The sequence below is a fragment of the Lissotriton vulgaris genome, chromosome 5 (genome assembly GCF_964263255.1).
Source record: "Lissotriton vulgaris chromosome 5, aLisVul1.2, whole genome shotgun sequence".
Lineage (NCBI taxonomy): Eukaryota > Metazoa > Chordata > Amphibia > Caudata > Salamandridae > Lissotriton > Lissotriton vulgaris.
The window spans coordinates 269,559,871-269,579,528 of NC_141693.1; the positions used below are offsets into that span (position 1 = coordinate 269,559,871).

At 47.1% G+C, this 19,658-nt stretch overlaps 1 protein-coding gene across 2 annotated transcripts in view; it reads right to left on the reverse strand.

Moving 5' to 3' along the window:
* Positions 1-19,658, reverse strand: part of UBE4B (ubiquitination factor E4B) — a 1,174,709-nt gene that overhangs the window by 543,607 nt on the left and 611,444 nt on the right. For both annotated transcript variants that reach the window (XM_086921364.1, XM_086921363.1), the window contains one exon: positions 6,969-7,067. In XM_086921364.1, the coding sequence (XP_086777490.1) occupies positions 6,969-7,067 (99 nt within the window). The remainder of the gene's footprint in view (positions 1-6,968; positions 7,068-19,658) is intronic.

The following is a 19,658-nucleotide window of genomic DNA, read 5'->3' on the forward strand; positions in this document are numbered from 1 at the left end:
AAGGAAAACAGACAAAATTCTGTACCGGGGGAACACTAAACGGGCCGGCAACCCGACCTCGGATAACCTCTTTCCGGATCTTATCCTGTACTACAGTCGTATGCTGCAAGACGGAAAGTTGATTTTTGCACGTCCCGACACCCTGAAAGTCCCCCACCGGGATGCGGAAACCATATGAAAAACCGTTCCGCAGCACCCCAGCAGAAGTACGATCTGGGTATTCGCTGAGCCAGGGAATCATCGCCAAGGTATCAATCGGGGTTGGTAAAGGCGCCCCTCGGACTATATTAGACCTGTTTGGCGCCTCCCTTACCCCCATTCTCACCCGTTCTGGCTCTGCACGAGGACTCAGGATGGGGTGCCCCGCAACCACTACATTCGTGCTTGAACTTACACGATCCCGGGGGCCTAGTACATTTACCTTTGTTGAAATTGAAACAGAAACCCTTCTTCCCTGCATTGCCGGCGGGTCTCGGATAATCGTCGGTACCCGTACCCGACCGAAAGGGCGTCCCCCCATATTGGCGGGAAGATTCACCAACAGTACTCCCTACCAACGGCATTTTCAACATCCCTGACTCTTTCATTTTATCCCATGTCAAAGAATCATAACAGTCCCAGGTTAAACTTTTGTTATGCTCCATCGTTTTCCTGAAAAGGTTGTCATAACAGAACCATTGGTTACCTTGGTGCGATGTCGAGCACCCCATAATTCGTGACTGATATACTGGAAACTCAGGGAGCAATTCAGGCCTACGTTCCCCCAAAATTGACGTAAAAATTCCCCATGCATTGCCCCAGTTCCCAATATTCTCATTCACTTTAAATGCGGCCATTTTTGCGCGCCAAACACTTGGATGCATCAGATCCTTTTGACTCTTAACAGTTTCAACCTCATAATGATCAACGAGCAAGGAGAAAATGTTTACATATTCCCCCGCCCAAATCTTCTCCTTTATTGCCAAAGGAACATGTTGCCCCAATTTTTCTCTACGAGAGGGTGTTGACTCATCCCTCGCGATCGGCAATGGCCGCTTACCTGCACCGAACGCTGCTTCCGCCACTCGTGGCTTGTCTATCACCGCAGCCGGCGCGGGTCCCTTGGCTGTATCACGTTTCTCGCGCAACTGTTTCATCAGTGCTTGCGCTTCGGCAGCCGTGGCGCCCTCGCTACTGTCCCCCAACCACGCTGCTAACTGTGCCGCCAACTCGGGAGGCATATCCTCAGTGGATGTCGGGGTGACTACGACGGGAATCGGATTCCCTTCCTTCGGTACCGGGGCCGGTACCGGGGCTGGCGCCTCGAGCGGGGAACAGGGGACCGGGACGTCTCCCCCGGCTGGCCCCCTTCTCGGCCTCTTTGGCTTCCCTCCAGCCGGTGGACGCCCCGATCCCTCCTCCCCGTCTCGCTCCGCCAACCGCTTCTTTATTTCGGACATCTCCTTCATGAGGACCCGAACCATCTGGTCAGTCGTCATTCTCTTCGCGCCTTTCTTGGGCATCTTTCAAACGAAGTATCTAGAAGACAAAAAGAAAGATTAAAACGCTCAAAATTGTCTCTTCGTTCTGTCCCGAGCTCACGTGCAGCGAGGAGGTGCAGCTTCAGGGCACAAGAACAAGAGGATGTCTTCTGGTCTTGCGTCCCTTTTTATCCGTCTTCAGGGCGGGCGTATACCCGCCCCTGCCTGCCCCGAGGGCGTGGCTGGCTGCGTCAGTGTCTAGGCCAGCCCACTCTAGGGCGGGAACGGGCGCGCCCCAGCTACGCCGCTTCGGGCATACCAGCCGAGACGCGCCCCCCGCCCAAAAATGGCTTCCCGGGGGATCGAGGCACTCTGCCATAAGTTCGGGGGGACCGAGTTGGTCGCCCCTTTCCACTATTCTAGTGACCACTATGTATCAGTCCAACAACCCTTATTGATGATTGGTTGTAAGTCAACCTTATAGCCAAGCTATCCTAGTAGCGTGGATACGAGCAGTCTTCGGGCTAAACTCTAGAGGGCGTGTTAAGCCAGCTGTTATACCATCACATATACCCCTTGAACACCAAGTGAAAGGGCACCACACAAGTGTTATGAAAATAAACAGTGTATTTATTTAAGTCACAACAGCCCTGTACTCTTTATGAGGACAGGGTACTCAGCACACAACAAAACTCTTATAAAAATACTTTAAGTTGCACAATTTACACAAATGCCCGAGGGGCACGAAAAACCATATACTCTAAAAATGGAATGCGAAATTACTAGCAGGTAAGTACTGTACTAATAGGCTTTGGAATCGCTAGGACTACGTTACTGAACCTTCAGATTACTAGTAGGAGGCCTAGGGGACTCGGGTGCAGAGTGTGCACTCTCAAGCAGGATGCGGGACAAAGTCTATGGGAGCTAGTAAAGGCAAAGTTAGTGTTCTCGGGCGAACCCGATAAGGTAGATCGAAAACGACAGTGGATCCTGACCCTTGGATAGTGAGGCTATGCTGGGGCACCGAAATGCCGAAGTTACCTAGCCCAGGGGCTGCAGCTGCATAGGTCTCAAAAGACGTCGGGAATCTTCGTAGACGAACCAGGAGCCTGAAGAAAGAAGTTGCTGGCAGGCGACCAGTGAAGATTGTTCGAGTGATCCAAGCCTGGATCGAAGATGGATGACACCTGAAAGCAGAGGGGACCAAGTTCGTGACTACTAGCCAGTAGTCAGAGGGCACCAGGAGGGCACCGGATGGTAGTCACCTCGACTAGGTGAGTGGGTGACGCTGTGCTCTGCAGATCTCACGGACCAGGAGGCGTTGTCGGCGACCAGGATGGAGGTGCGAGCTGTCCCACGATGGATGAAGCGGTCGACGTCGCCGGACCCAGTATTGGGGCAACAAGTCTTGGCAAATTCAAGCCCACGCGGTGGACTCAAAATGGCGTCTGGAGTGGACCAGGAGGGTCCGGGGTGCTCCTCTTTTGGAAGGGAGCAAGGGCCAGTCTGGAGCAACCAGACCAGCAGCAGTGATGTCGTCAGGCGTCGTTAAGAAGGCCACAAGCCAGCGGGCTAGCAGCCAAACAACGCGGTGAGCAGCAAAAAGCAGAAGGGCCCCACGCAGATCGTGGAGATGCTGGGAGGCTGAACTTCGGTGCTGGAGCTGCTCAGGGTCGGGGCTTCTCGGACCCCAAAGCACTCACCAGAGTATCCCTCGGCGGTCGTGCTGGATAGAAGTCGTGCAGTTCTGATGATGACCGGTCCCTTGAGGTCTCGTCGCACCTACGGTTCTCAGCTTAGCTGTAGAGGTAGGTAGAGGTCAGAGGTGCCAGGGAAGCCGGGTCTCGTCGAGCTGGTCAGTCGGATTCCGGAGGAAGGACGTGCAGCAAACCGCAGAGTTCTTAGATGGTGGCTGCGGATGCAGGGTGACTACTCCTTAGTCACAAGGGAGAAATCTTGAGAAGAGTTTAGAGTTCCTTTCGTAGAAAGTAGTTTCTTGATTCAAAGATGATCTAATTTGGAAGGGTCCCCGCTCCTGCCTTTATCCTAAAGAAAGGGGTGGGTACGCAACTAGGTCCTGCCCTAGGGGTGGGACCAGGAAGGGGGGTGGTTACACCCCTCTCCCATGCCGGACTTTCCCCAGGCCAGGGGCTGGTGTGCCCCTGGAACTGGTTCTAGCCGGCAGATGCGTAGTGAGCACCGGGGTGCCACTTGCAGTCACCTTCCTGAAAAGCCCTGTCTACCCAGGATACACACAACCCTGTCTGGGATGGTGCTAGCACCGCCCCTGACAGGAAACCCTTTGTCCAAGCTCCCCTCGCTGGAAGGACTCCCAGCTGCAGGGGGTCAGACTCGTGTCTGTGGTGGCAGCATCCATTTTGTGATGCTGAGGCTTGAGTTAACTTTAACCAGGGTTCACAGTTACATACATGTCATGTCCCTCTAGAAGGTTGGAATGCTAACCCCGTCGCCAGAATTGGCGAGGGGTTAGTATTCCAATTCGTATGACACCTTACTCGACATGTTTTGATAAAGCGATACCAAAGATAGCATTTAACCGCGAGGATTATAGTGCACTTAAGAGTATATGGTATGCGTTATCATGGAACAGCTATTAGGACTTGGTTCCGCAAGCTGCAAACGGGCTCAGCTCATGCCAGAGCACCATTTCACACGATTCCAAGCACTCTGCCTTCAGGATTGTCAAGGCCTGCCATAGGAGTGACTGATAGGAATCTGTGTGTCCATTTTAGGGTTAGATATAGGTATACTATATCTAAAGCAAGGGGTGATTACACCACCTTGCCCCAGCTGTCGTGCAGCCAGTTGTGACAGATTTAGATGGCCATCCAGGGGTGGCATAATACATGCTTCAGCCCCTGGTAGGCCCTGGGTATACCTATGCCCTGAGTTACAGGGTCTGATAAGGTGGCCCAGTCCCAATTGGATAATGCACCTAAGGTACACATGTCAATTTAGTGAGAGAACAGCTAGGCTGTGGGTCTGATTGGCAGGCCCACAGCCAGAGAAAGTCGTAAACCAGTGAAACAAAAGCCAAAAATCTGGGTGATCATAGGATTGCAGACCCTACTCTCCTACACAGGTCCTCGAAGGGTGGAACAATAAGTGCTGCAGCCCTTAGAGGCCTTCCCTGGCCATAGTGCCCTTGGTACCCAGGGTACCTTTTACAAGGGACTGACATGTGGCCAGAGAGGTGCACATTGGGGGTACAGGGTACAGTTTGGGAAAGAACACAGGCTCTGGGAACCCGATTGGCAGGGACCCAGGGCACATTATTTCAAAGTGCATCAGTAGTCTGGCATATAGAAGGGGGTGGGGGGGGGGGGGGGGGGGCTGGGGGGTTACTACAATAAAAGACCAGCTTCCTACACTGGACCCAATTGGAATTCCAGTGCAAGGCTGCTAATCTCAATAATGCGGGGAGAAACTAATCTCATGGAAGGAAGTCCAATGCTAGCATAGAGACCACATGCCAGGAAATCTGGGATAGGGAGATCAATAGATACACATGGTTTGAGGGGAAGGGCAACCCCTAATTGTACAGAAGCGTACATTGTACTCGGTTTCAGAGGCAAAGGAACCATACTGTTGGACAGCAGCGAGAACTGTGGCACAATACTACATATACTGAACCTGCAATTGGGCACCTGCATGCTGATGTATATTTACTGGCAATGAAGTGATCTTGCCTACACCCAGCTCGTCCCTGGATGGTGGGGTCTCTGCCGACTCACGACGTACACTCCCAACCCTGGTCATCGTGGAGAAAATCTGACCGAGTTGTCTCAACCTCCGTTACAGAATAAAACAATTTTGTTTAATCAGGCTCGAAGAAGTAGAACTGATGATTATTTTGGCTGGGCTCAGTACAAGGAGATTCGGACTGTACACAGAGACTCAAGTTAAATGCCAAAGCAGTCTTCAAATTGGGTAGTATGCACTTAGGTACGGAAAAAGCAGTCAACACTATACACCCACACACACCGACACACCCACACACACACACACACACACTTTCAAATAACATAACTGTCATGACATACGAGGAGGATAGAGTAGTTGATAACTCAACTAGAGGGAGGAATGTTGGGATGGGTGAATACAAGGTCAAGGAATGTCCTGATATATGCAGGCCCGACAACGAAAATATCAGTATATGAAATATGAACGTTTGCCATAGCCTGTGCCCATGTGCTCGTCAATGCAAGATCAATTCATACCATAACTTGTTCCAGCCCAGCAGCGGAGACATCAGCAATAATGATACCAACTGTATGCACAATATTGCTAAAAATGATACCAGTGGCTGTTATATAATTCTTAGGAGTTCCAATGAACTCACATCACTGCTGTCTCATTCACCCAAGGTGACCTCCACATCAACCCCGAGGTATGAGATCAGGTAGGTCGTCCTGCAACCCATGTCCATCGAGTAAAAGGTCACTGTGGGGGTACCCCATAAATTACAGGCACAAACACACCCAGGGAAAACCCTGATTGATTCATCAGATGGATAGTTGCACCACAAATAAGTCTGAGGTAATTGGCCAAACTGGTTTTACTCGGGCCAAAGGCTCACATTCCCCAGAAATACCACAAAGCTAGATACCACATGTAGATAGGTACACTCAACAAATCAGCACACAACATGCACATCACACGTACTGATCAAGTGCTCCTCACATCTGACATCTGGACACACAAACACACTGGTCCACATTAGCTCTTCCCGTGGTAGAGCGCCATCAGATGCGCACGTGTTTGATTTATACCTAAGATGCTCTTTTGGAATGTAGAGAAAATGTAATTGTACCTCATGAACTGCATACATTGTCGGTCAAAACTTTGTACATCGAGAGATTTTGTCCAGGCTCTCAAGGCTGCAGCGTTTAATTAAACCAACTAATACCCGTTTTGCCAAATGCCTCGTCTTTTTATTTGTTTAAGATTAATTCATATCTGAGCAACAGTGACATTTTCTGCACAATGCTGAAAAGATATAATATTGAGAACGTGTGTTAAAAGTATGGTCTCAAAGAGACGAGGGGTAGCTCCAGATCAGTGTTTGTTGGTAGCGAAATAAAGGATCTGATGTCGGTTCACATGGGTATATAGGGCCCTGAGTTTCACTTCTGGAATGGAGAGACATCGGTGCAAAGCTGCTGGGCACCACCTGTCAGCATACAGGAGTACTGCTTGAGTTCTTCCGGATCTAGTTTGACACCTTTAGAATATTCAAAGGGAGCAGACTCAGCAGTTAGAAGTCTATATCAGAATGTATCTATAGTGGATATCCTGAAAATGTGGTGTGGATTTGACTCTCTTGGTCTGATGATGAACAGCCCACCATATTATATCCATATACCATAACCAAATACAAATATAACAAACATGCAAGGAGAAGAGCACATTTAAAATCACTTGTAGCAGTCACACTGGCAAACAAAGGAAATAGACATTAGGTAAAATTAAGAGGTTGTCACTTACTGCACTATAAAAAATAAAAACTCAGCAACATCTTCCACGTAAAACTCTGGAAGTGCAGCAAATAGCTTTGGAACCTCTGGGTGTAAAGGCAGTGTTATACTGTAAAGAGAGAAAAGAATAAAATATAAGGCACCATGTGACAATAGAGGAAACAACTCACTGGACTCAACGGGCTCAGTGAAAGGATAACAATCAGTCAAATACATGAAGACAATAGACACAAAAATCAAGACAGCTAAAAAATGATTAAAGAAACCAGAATGGCCATGGTGTGATTAGAAAAAGAATTATGTGAAGACAAGAAAAATTGCAGTCTGGTTCTGAACAAGGACGCACTATTTGATGTAGTACATTTCAAACACATCTATGAAAAATACAAATTTTCGTATTTTAGTCACTATCAAACTGCAAGTATAATGGCATGTGTGACCTCAAAGCCCAGAGTATTGATTAATTTCAGGATTCCGGGTAGGGTTACTCAAAGAAGAACAATACCAGCACACACCTTAGTTGATAATGTCACTCTATTTGGAAATCCCTGGCACAAGATCTTTACATAACATGTTTATTTGTAAAGAGGACGTTCACCGCAAAGGATATATTGGTGCTGAATAACCGATGTTCATTATTACCCAACTCAATGGTACTCATTTTATCGACCTCAGAAGGATGAAAGGCTGAGTGGACCAGCTGCTATTTGAACCTGTGCCCACAAGGTCAAAACCAGGCCCCTACAGTGGATGCATTTGTCCACTAAGCCACCAGACCTGACTCTCACTCAGGCACAAGCTATGTGATACTCTTCCGCTGGAATGGAAAAGATTAAGCAACTGAGCTCTCCTGTATGACGGAATGTACATATGTATCCGCACGATGTCAGAAAAACCTGTACTACAAGATGCAAATTAAACATTAGAAGGAGATATATATAGATGTATATATATTTTCCAATAACGCTCGCTCCAACCACAAATTCCAGCCGGATTCGCATAAGAAGACGAGGCAGACCCAACTTGGTGCTATTTAGTTTATTTTCTTAGAACGCCACCAAAATCCTCACGACGCGTTTCGGCAGATCCCTGCCTTGATCATATGACAACACACACCCTTTTAAAGTGCAAGTGCAATAATAAACATAAAATAAATATTCACATGTTCTATGGTCTGTTTTTTCAACATTTTGATTATAAAAATGAATGTTAAATACATTATGTAATTTCTGTGATATACACATAGATAATATTTGTAAAATATATTGACAGCAAATGATTGTAAAATACAATTAAAAGATGATGCTGCAAAAAGGAAAGATTTGATGATACCTGTAAAATACAGTTTTTCTTTTTTGTAATGCTTTGCTTAAATGCACAGTCATATTGTCAGCATAACTCAGTGTAACATATATTTGTCATTTGTATGTACACATCACCACTGCCATTTTTATCTACGAATAAAGTCACTGACTGATTTCTCAAGTACATGTGTTTTTTCAAATCTTCTTGTGCTGTGCTTCTACAAAGGAAAGCCCAATGATTCACCCTATTGGTGTATTTTAAAAAAAAGTGCTAGAGTGCATAAATAATAAAGTGCATATGTAACAAACTATCATGTTTTCTTCACCAGTAAGTGATTGTACTGATTAATAGATATTGTCATAATCTAGAACTTTCTCTGACTATTTGATAGTCTTGTTTCTTCAGTGTCAGCTGGTGTTTTTCACGGCAACTAGGAACACAGGCCAAATGGATAAATCATTAATTGTATCCTAGTTCAAGGACACGATTCCCACAATTAGTTAAAAACATCCCTTAAGTTAAAACATTTTTTTTTAAACTAATTCATGTCCTAGCTAAAAAAATTGAAAAATCCATTTATCCTAAAGTTATATACAATAGACAATATAAATAACCAATTGAAATCATTGTTAAAATTCATCAATTAATATTCCTATCATCTAAAATCCACAATAAATTACATAAGATTTCAAAATTATGATTGTGCAAATAAACCAATTTTAGAGACGTCATTTGTAGACACATATAGATCCATTTCCCCCACCAAAGACATAATGTTGGGGAATATGGCCTGACCTTATTCCTCTTGATCAATCTTCTTGGTCATTCTTCTGAAACTGATACTTTGATTGCATGGCAATGTTGGTATGGGCACTAGTTTATTCCTGTGCTGACTGCTAGTCTAGATACGTATATAAATCTTCACCCATATTTAACCCATTGGGCTGTTTGCTGTCCAATAGTAAAATATAGTGTGTTTCCAGACGACGTAGCATCCCCTCCCTGTCACCTCCTCTTCTTTGGATGGGGAACTATCTATCAGGTAGTATTTTAGATATCTTTTTTTTCCCCCATGGTGTTCCTTGAAGTGACGGGCTACCGGGTAGCTGGGGTCACTGTTGGTTATCGCCCTAATATGCTGTAATATCCTTTGGTGCCCCGGCAGTTTTGTGCTTCCAACATATCTGAGATTGCAGCTACATTCCAAGATATATACTACATATTCGCTTTTGCAAGTTAAATGTTGTTTAATCATTTGGGGTTTTGAGCCAAAGGCTGTCATAATAGATGTTCTGTTTATACCAAATGTACATGCTTTACAGCTAATACATTTAAAAAACCCCTTCCTTGCCTTAAGCCAATCTGTACTACTTTTACATTCCGGGCTACTGGTTACTAGAATATCTGCCATTGATGTTACGGCAGGAAATTCAGGAAGTGAGTTACCTATGACGGGGTCATCCTTTACTATGTGCCAGTTATTCTGAACTATTTGGCGCAATGATTTGTGTTGACGATTATAAGTAAGTATGAGTCTCGGGCCCTCTTCTATCATTGATGTCATGTTTTGTTGGGTTTTTGGCAATGTACTGGCTTGTACCAATAAATCCTCACTGGCCCTCGTCCTAGATTTCTGAATTGCGCTGTTGATAGTTTTGGCACTGTATCCCCGATCCATGATCTCAATTTGCTTTCCTGTTGGTTTTTAACCAGTTCGGCCTCACTACTGCATATTCTGCGCAATCCAAGCATCTCCCCATAGGGGATACTATGTATGAGATGTGCTGGATGTGCGCTCGTCGCATGTAGCAATGTGTTACCAAAAGTTTCTTTTCTAAATAATGTAGTACCGATCTTCAAATCTTCTATTTTGATTAAAACATCTAGGAATGGGATTTGTTCTCTGCTGATGTGCGATGTAAAATTCAAATTCATATCGTTATGATTCAAGTTAGCAATGAACTCCTCTGCTTCCTCCTCTGTCCCATTCCATACAATCATTAGATCGTCTATATATCGTAGCCACGATATTACCTTATCTTTATATGTGTCACCGTGTTGCCTCCGAAGGACCAGCTCCTCCCACCAGCCCATGAATAGACAAGTGTAGCTGGGGGAGAAGCTGGCCCCCATTGCAACACCCTGTATTTGGCGGAACATTTGTTTTCTGAATAGAAAGAAGTTATGCTCCAGACAGAAGACCAACATGTCCATAAGCATCCTGTTGTGCGACATGAACTCTATTGGTCTTCTGGCGAGAAAATAATTCACTGCTTTGATACCATCTATATTTTTTATACACGTGTATAGAGATGTTACATCAAGAGTAATCAATTTATACCCCTCCTGCCATTCCACTTTTCCAATCTTCAACAAAAAATCACCAGTGTCTTTTACATAGGATTCTAGGTTTTGAACGTGTTCTTGAAGGAAAAAGTCTATGCATCTGGACATATTTTCAAGGGGCCCGTCACAGGCCGCAATAATTGGACGTCCAGGAGGTTTTTCCCTGTTCTTGTGGATTTTCGGTATAAAATAGATTACTGGTGTTTTAGGGAACTCCTTTTTCAGGAATTTGAACTCTTCTAAACGTAGGAGTCACTTTCTCTTCCAGGCCAGTAATTTGCTGCATAGTTCATCTTGCATCTGTTTATACCTGAGGGGCGTGCTATGATGGTAACATTGAACATCGTTAAGTTGTCTTTCTGCCTCGGTTAGGTAGTCATTGAGGGGCCACAAAACAATATTCCCCCCCTTGTTCGAGTTTCTTATTACGACGTTGTTTTGTTTTTTCAATTTTTCCATTAGTGCCCCATAGCTCCTTTCTGGAGTAGTTAATCTCCTTTTGGTGCTTTGTGTTTTAATGTTCAGTTTTTTTTATTTGTGATACTATGACATCATTAAACACATCAATGGCGTCTTTAGTCATTATAGGCACAAAGATTTCCTTTTGAATGGGGTGACAGGTTTTTTATTTCCAATGTTGTCAGTATCTTGAGTACGGAAACCCCCGCTGGCTGCCTTGCATCCCCTGAGAAGGAGTGGTAGTTTCAGAGCTCGACGGCAAATTGACAATTGATTGTAAATTCGTTAACAGTTCATAGTCACCTGCAGCTAGGTTTGGCATGGCAGTTGTACTAGCAGATGACACGTTTGGTTTAGTTTTAACATTCAACTGTTTGTGATATTTGCGCAATTTCAATTTTCTTATGTATTGATACACATCGGCCCTGGTTCTAGTGTAATGAAAGTTCGACTCCGGGCAATAGGATAGGCCTAGAGATAAGAGTGGAGTCTCAGCTGCTGTTAAATCAATTTGGGCCAAATTTATAATTGTATTTGCATTGCATTGGGGGGTTGTTGTTTCACTTACTTGGTTTTCTTGTTTGTCCACGACCCCCTGCCTCCTCTTTTTGTCGCGCTGTTTGTTTGCGGTCCTCCTCGCCCTCCTCCTCTTTGTGCGCCGTTTTTTGCTGACTGCACAGTACTGGAACGAAGCATTTCCCGCCAACTCTGCCTCACGTACTCTAGTTTCTCAGCCATAGTCAATTTTGCTGCATTATCAATTCCTTGGCCATCCTCGGAATCCGAGCCGTTTTCCGTTGTTGCGCTGGCTTCCGACAGGGAGGAAGTTTCGGGCTCAGAGTCTTCTGCTGGCGCCGGTGATTTATTAGCACCTTTTTGATTTTTCTTTGCAGCTGCCTTTCGCATTGTATCAAACTTCCTTGCAAAGGTAAAAATCTTGCCATTTTCATAATCTTGTTTGTCCCGCCTGAACTTATATGTTTTTCGTACCTTTATTGTCTCTGCTTCCTTTTCCAGTTTTTGTTCCATTTCGTCATTTAATTTGTTTTTTTGCTCTTATGGGTCACTCATGCCTTGAATCTCAATCCTTAGGGTTTCTATGTGGGGCAACAAATCCTCTCTGTCGCTCTCCGCGTATTTAACCAGCAGCTCTACCAGTTTACGGGAAGAGTCCAAATTACATTGTGCCCATTCTGCCATCAGCCTTGGGTTTGGTGTGTCGTAGCTGGGGGCAATCATTATTCTCAGCGCCCTTGGTATGCGACCTACATCCAGGTACCTTTTCAGCGATTTCGACTCCCACCATTTGGCTCTCTCCCTCCGAATGAGTTTTTCTAATGCCTTGTATTTGTCCTTTAAGCCTGTTCTCATAGTACTATTACTCGCACCAGCCGTCTTACTGGTGATTGTTGGCTGCAGTGTCTCGTCCGAGAACACATCTACCGCCGCACTTTCTCTATTCCTCAATGTTGTCGCGGACATGGTGGCTTATTTATTTAAACTTCTTGTGTGTCTGTTGTCCGCAATGACGTGTACAATGGCTTGCATTTGATGGATTTTAAATCATTACGTGACTCGACACAGCACTCTTCCTCACCTGCCGTTTGTCTTGGACTCGTCCTTCAACCAACGCGGTCGGATTTCCACGCTCACTACAGCTTCCTCGTCTCAGCTCTTCCGAACTGCACTCGGTTGCCGCGGGGCGTGTCACCTTCCGTTTGCTCAGCTGGACCTGATTTCCAAATGCGGCAGGGGGCTCCGTGAATAATACGTTCCTGGTTTGTTTACTCAACCGGTACGCTTCCAGAAAGCAATTTCTCCGCAAGTCAGGTACCTTAAACTTGCGAGGAAGGGGTCTGCTTCACTGGGGAAAGTTGTCCAGTGTAATTTTCCAATAAAGCTCACTCCAACCACAAATTCCAGCCGGATTCGCATAAGAAGCCGAGGCAGACCCAACTTGGTGCTATTTAGTTTATTTTCTTAGAACGCCACCAAAATCCTCACAACGCGTTTCGGCATATCCCTGCCTTGATCACATGACAACATAGTCGTGAAGCACACACCCTTTTAAAGTGCAAGTGCAATAATAAACATAAAAGAAATATTCACATGTTCTATGGTCTGTTTTTCTTTCTCGGGTTACATCAAAGTTTTGATTATAAAAATTAATGTTAAATACATTATGTAATTTCTGTGATATACACGTAGATAATATTTGTAAAATACATTGACAGCAAATGATTGTAAAAAACAATTAAAAGATTATGCTGCAAAAAGGAAAGAGATTTGATATATATATATATAAATATATATATATATATATATATATGTATATATATAAGGTAAATGCTACTTACCAGTATGCATCTGTTCTTGGCATGTAGAGCTGCAGAGTCTCACATTGAGCATTGGATCGCCAATCTAAGGATGGAGCCGATGCGCATGTGCACTTTGTCCAAAGGAGGAGTCACCTATCCTGCGACCTCCAAAGACTTTTCAGGACAAAAACGACTGCTAACATCCGGGCCCAAAAGTAGGTGGCGATCTAAGCACAGTGTGTAACTCTGCAGCTCTACATGCCAAGAACAGATGCATACTGGTAAGTAGCGGTTCGAGGCATATGAGCTGCAGATCTCACACTGAGCATTAGATTGCCACCTGGTGTTGGGTTCGGATGATTGCATGTTGTTGTCGTCTTGGAAGAAGTCTTTGTAGTCACAAGATCGGTGACTCCTCCCTTGGACGATAGTACGCATATGCATCGGCTCCATCCTTAGATTGTTTTTCGCCATGATGGGAAATGATGGGAGTTAGTAGAAATAGAAAAAAGGGATGTTCATGTTCATGTGTGTATATCGAATTAAGATAGAACTGGAACAGATACAGGTCCCGGGGAGGCGGGTGGGCGTGTGAGACTCTGCAGCTCTACATGCCAAGAAAAGATGCATACTGGTAAGTAGCATTTTCCGTTCGAGGCATATGAGCTGCAGATTACACACTGTGCATAGATTGTATAGCAGTACCCACTCCTAGCGGCAACCCCCTGTATCTGTTGCAGTAGTTTGAAACAGTGTTTTGAGTACAGCCTGGTCCACAGTAGCTTGTTGATGCATACTGGTAAGTAGCATTTACCGTTCGAGGCATATGAGCTGCAGATCTTACACTGAGCATTGACTATACAGCAGTGTTTCCCCTAGCGGTGGTCACCTGTATCTGTTGCAGTACTTCGAAAGAGTTTTGAGGACAGCTTGGCCTACTGCAGCTTGCTGCTTTGCTTGCACATCAACACTATATTGTTTAGTGAAGGTATGTATTGTAGACCATGTTGCTTCTTTGCATAGGTCTTCTAGAGGAATGTTCCCTAAGAAGGCCATAGAGGCTCCTAGTTTGCGTGTGGAATGCACTCTAGGAGCATATTTTTATGCATTTTACAATCCACCTAGCAATTCCAGCTTTAGAGATGGCTTTGCCTTTATGTGGTGGTGAGAAAGCTCCAAACAATTGTTTTGTTTTTCGAAAGGTTTTAGTCCTATCAATGTAATATAGAAGGGCTCTTTTTACGTCTAGGGTGTGTAGAGCTCTTTCTGCTACAGAGTCTGGGTTTTGAAAAAACAGACAACTCTACTGATTGGTTTAGATGAAATGGAGTAATGACTTTAGGAAGGAATTTTGGATTTGTTCTTAGGACCACTTTGTTACGGTGTAGTTGTAGAAATGGTTCTCATATAGTGAAAGCCTGAATTTCACTTACTCTCCTGAGAGAGGTAATAGCAATAAGGAAAGCTGTTTTCCATGTGAGGAATTGCAGTTCACATTTGTGCAAAGGTTCAAAAGGGGGTCCCATGAGCCTGGTAAGAACAATGTTTTGGTTCCACACTGGAGAGGGTGGTTACCTAGGAGGAATGATTCTTTTCAATCCTTCCATAAATGCTTTAATCGCAGGTACCTTAAATAATGGAAAGGGGCGACCACTTGTTCCCCCGAACGTATGGTTGGGTGCCCCGATCCTCCCGGGAAACCATTTTGGGCAGGGGGCGTGTCTCGGCTGGTATGCCCGAAGCGGCGTAGCCGGGGCGCGCCTTTTCCCGCCCAAGAGGGGTTGTCCTAGACACCTACACCGATGGCCACGCCCAGTAGGCGTACCGGAGGAGGGTACACGCCCTCCCGCAGAAGAATAAATAGAGCGGGAATCCGAAGAAGCATCCTCTTGTTCCTGTGCTCTGAAGGCTGCACCCACTCGTTGCTCGTGAGCCCTCGACGGAACAAGCAGCAATTTTGAGAACTTTTAATTCTTGTATTTTTCTTTCAGTTACTCAAAGGCGAAGAGTCCAGGACCTCGTTGATCGTCTAAGGGGCCGATAATCGAAACCATGGCTGGCAAGAAAGCAGGAAAGGGTTCCGAGACGGATAAGGTGCTACGCCTGTTGATGAACCGAATGGCTGGCATGGAGCGGAAACTCGGACAAGTCCCATCGATCGGTCGAGGTTTGGCGGACGTCAAAAGACAACTGGCTGCACTGAGCAATCCTGGTAACCCTAAGAAGGTAATAGGCCCGGCCTTGCCGGGAATCCTCCCCGAGGGTAGAGGGAAGCGGGTCAAGAAGAGGGCGGTTTCAGGGGAGGTTCCGGTCCCAGAGGTACCCCCGGCCACCCCTGTCACACCGGCAGACAACCCGGTACTGACCCAGACGCGGGTCAACCGATCCCGGTAGTGATTACCCCGCTAACGATGAGGATATGCCTCCTGAATTGGCCACCCAGTTGGCCGCATGGCTCAACAATAAAGCAGGGGGTGCCAAGGCGCCCGGAGACACGGTCGAAGAGGCCAAGCTACTAATCCAGCAGTTGCGGCAGTCGAGAGATGCCGCAAAGGTGAATCTTCCTCTTGTTTCCCCACAGGTGACACCGGTAGGACCTGCAGTTGTTCTCGAGAAAACGGCGGGAACAACGACCGAACCGGGTAAGCTCACTTTGCCAATGGTGGGGGAGGGCTCATTACCCTCAAGGCGGGAGAGGGTGGCACAGCACATCCCTATGGCCACAAAAGAGTTAATATGGGGAGACAAATATATCAATATGTTTTCTTTATTAACTGACCATCGCGAGATGGAATATGCAAAAACCCAGAAAGATTTGTGGCACCCGAGCGTATGGCGCGCAAAAATGGCGGAATTCAGGGTGGATGAAACGATAACGAATTGAGCGAAGGCCTTTGCAATATTTACTGCAGTTATGGGGGAACGTAAACCCGAGGTGTTAACTGAACTGTCCTGCTATCAAACTCGTATTATGGATTTTTATGCAATGTATGAGGGAGAGGAATGGAAAGGTTATGACATGAAATTCCGAAAAGCGAAAGAATATGATGCCTCTCTGACATGGGACTGCCTCGACTCGGTCTCATGGCATAAGCAGCTCCTGCCGGGGGCGGCAGGTACATCCTCGCCGGGCGGGAGTGGGTCGGGGGTCTTCCACCAAAAGCCCACGGTGCCCTTTCGAGCAGGCACCGGTGGCGATCACCAGCCGAAAACCGGCGGGAATGGTGGAAAGCGGGGGGTCTGTTGGGGCTTCAATCGAGGCAACTGTAACAGACCGCAAGGAACATGTAGGTTCAAGCATGTGTGTGCGGGCTGTGGGAATTCCTCACACCCGGAGAGTTCATGTAGATCGAAAAATAACGGGGCGGGAGGAAAGGGAGGGTCCAAGCAGGAGTAAGGTAGAATGTTGTGACCAATTGCCTACACCCGTTGATCTCATGGCTATGACTCCTTGGTTGAACAAATACCCTGATCATGTCTCCGCTGGGGTGTTGAGGAAAGGATTCTTGCACGGCTTCCACATCCCGGCGGGGGATTTTCGAGGGGACTCCTTTTGTAAAAAACAGTTATCCGCGCAACATAATCCAAGTGTGGTAGAGAGAAAAATTGCAAAAGAAGTCAGGTTAGGGCGAGTGGCAGGGCCTTTTCATCGCCCACCGGTGGCGGATTTCATCTGTTCCCCGTTAGGGGTTGTCCCGAAGAAAGACCCAGGGGAGTTTAGGCTTATTCATAACCTGGCTGCTCCAAGGGGTTCCTCAGTGAACGAGGCCATTGACCCAGAAGTCTGTTCGGTGCGGTATGCATCATTCGATGAGGCCGTGGCCATGCTGAATCGCCTGGGCCCCGGGGCGCTGATGGCGAAATCAGATATCGAGTCGGCGTTCCGGTTGCTCCCGGTACACCCGCAGGATCAGCATTTGCTAGGTTTTGCATTCCAAGGGAGTTATTACATGGATAAATGCATGCCTATGGGTTGCTCCATTTCTTGTGCCTATTTTGAAATGTTCAGTTGTTTTTTAGAGTGGGCATTCACCGAGGCCACAGGGCATAGGCATGTTATGCATTATCTCGATGACTTCCTGTTTTTGGGGGCAGCCGGCGATACGAAATGTGCGCAGGCGCTTCACGATTTCTGCATCCTCATGAAGGAGTTTGGAGTCCCATTGGCGCCAGGTAAGACGGTTGGACCATCTACTTCACTGGAGTTTCTGGGAATTGAGCTCGATTCCGTGGAGGGATGTTTCCGTTTGCCGATGGGTAAGGTGGCCAAATTTAGGGCTTCCCTGAAGCTATGCCTTGGTAAGGAGAAAGTGACCCTGCACCAGTTGCAGCAAACAGTGGGTCAGCTTAACTTTGCCTTGAGAGTGATACCTATGGCCCGCCCCTTCTCACGCTCTATCGCACAGGCGATGGTTGGTCTCAAAGAAGGAGTCCACAGTACGAGACTGTCTGCAGAGGTTCGCCAAGGTAAATGCGCATTTGGTTGGCATTTCTGGCGGACTTCAACGGTCGCGTAGTGTGGAACAAGCCGCCAGCGTCTTCAGATGAGCTAGGTCTGTGGACTGACTCGGCGGGGAGCGTGGGATTTGGCGCCATTTTTGGTAATCGATGGTCGGCGCAAACATGGCCGGCGTGGTGGCACTCCAGTGGTCTCACAAGCAACATTGGGTTCCTGGAGCTATTCCCCATTTTGGTTGCTCTGATGGCATGGCCAGACGATTTCAGAGACCGCTCAGTGGTGTTTTGGTCTGATAATATGACTGTTGTTGAATGCATTAACCACCAGGCAGCACGCTGCAAATGGATCTTGAGATTGCTGAAAGAAGTTGTGCTGCTTTGCATGAGACTAAATGTACAGTTCAGGGCGAAACATGTGCCGGGTGTACTGAATTATGCAGCTTATGCACTCTCTCGTTCACATATGCAGGCGTTCAGGGGTTACCTACCTACAGCGGACCTAGTGGCGGCACCATTCCCCGAAGCACTTTGGCTAATCGGTGCCCCGGATTACAAGACCTCGTGGCAGCAAGCTTAGCCCCCAGGACGAGGAAGGCATACGAAGGAGCGTTTCGTTCCTATTGCACATTTTTGGGTCCGACAGGGAATCAGAGCTGGGGTCAGGAGGAATCCTTCCTGGGGTTCCTTGTAGCACTGTACAGGGAAGGCCGATCAGCGGCAACGGCCAATAGGCATAGGGCGGCCATTTCATTCATGGCGCAGGCGCATGGCATAAAAGACCCAACTGGTTCCTTTTTGGTAAGAAAAGCCCTTCGCGGCTGGCAGCGCCTTGAGGGTCGCAAGCAAGATGAAAGGCGCCCGATTGGCTTAGATAGGCTGTCCCTACTCATAGCGAAACTAGACGAGACATGCTCCTCCCAATTCGAAGCAGTTCTGTTCCGGGCAGCTTTCGCATTAGCGTTCCATGGGGCTATGCGGGTGAGCGAACTGGTCGCAAGGAATAAGAAAGACGTTGAGGGAGGCTTGTGCAGTGATCACGTCCAAATTGGGGGTGATTCGATGGTGGTCATGATAGCCAGGTCCAAGACCGACCAAGGGGCTATGGGAGATAGTGTTGTTGTGCAGCGAGCGCGAGGGTCCCCCACATGCCCGATAATGTGTATAGAGGAATACTTGGCACTAAGGGCGGCTACATGGGGGGGGAGTTTGCTGAGGCACAAGGATGGCAGCCCACTGACGAGGTTTCAGTTCCAGAGGGTGCTAGCACTGACGATCGCTGCGGCGGACATGGACCCGTGCGATTTTGGGACCCACTCCTTTCGGATAGGGGCTGCTACAGAAGCTACAGCCAGGGGTCAGAGTGCGGACGAAGTGAAACAGTTGGGGCGATGGTCCTCGAATTGCTTCAAAAGGTATGTGCGATTGCACATGTTGTAAAGATCAATTGACAGGCACTCACGCTTCTTGTCTTTTGTTTGAATTACAGTTTCGCGAGCCTGTCACGCGGGGCGGAATTTGCAGTCGACCCAGCACCAGGAGACCAGCGGTCAAGGATCACCGACTGGAGAGAGAGTGGTATGGGTCGTGGGCCACTCATACGTGAGGCGCGCCGGGGACGTATTCAAAGCAGATGACGCGACTCGCGCAGCTGGCGAATACGGGTACAGAGTGGCCTTCCATGGGAAGGGCGGGCTCTGTTTTGACCAATTCGAGTCATTTGTTGAGGGTCTCTTAGGGCGGCAAAGGTCACCGCCATCTGTAGTCATAGTACACCTGGGGGGCAATGACTTGGTGACACTGGGTAGACGAGTGTT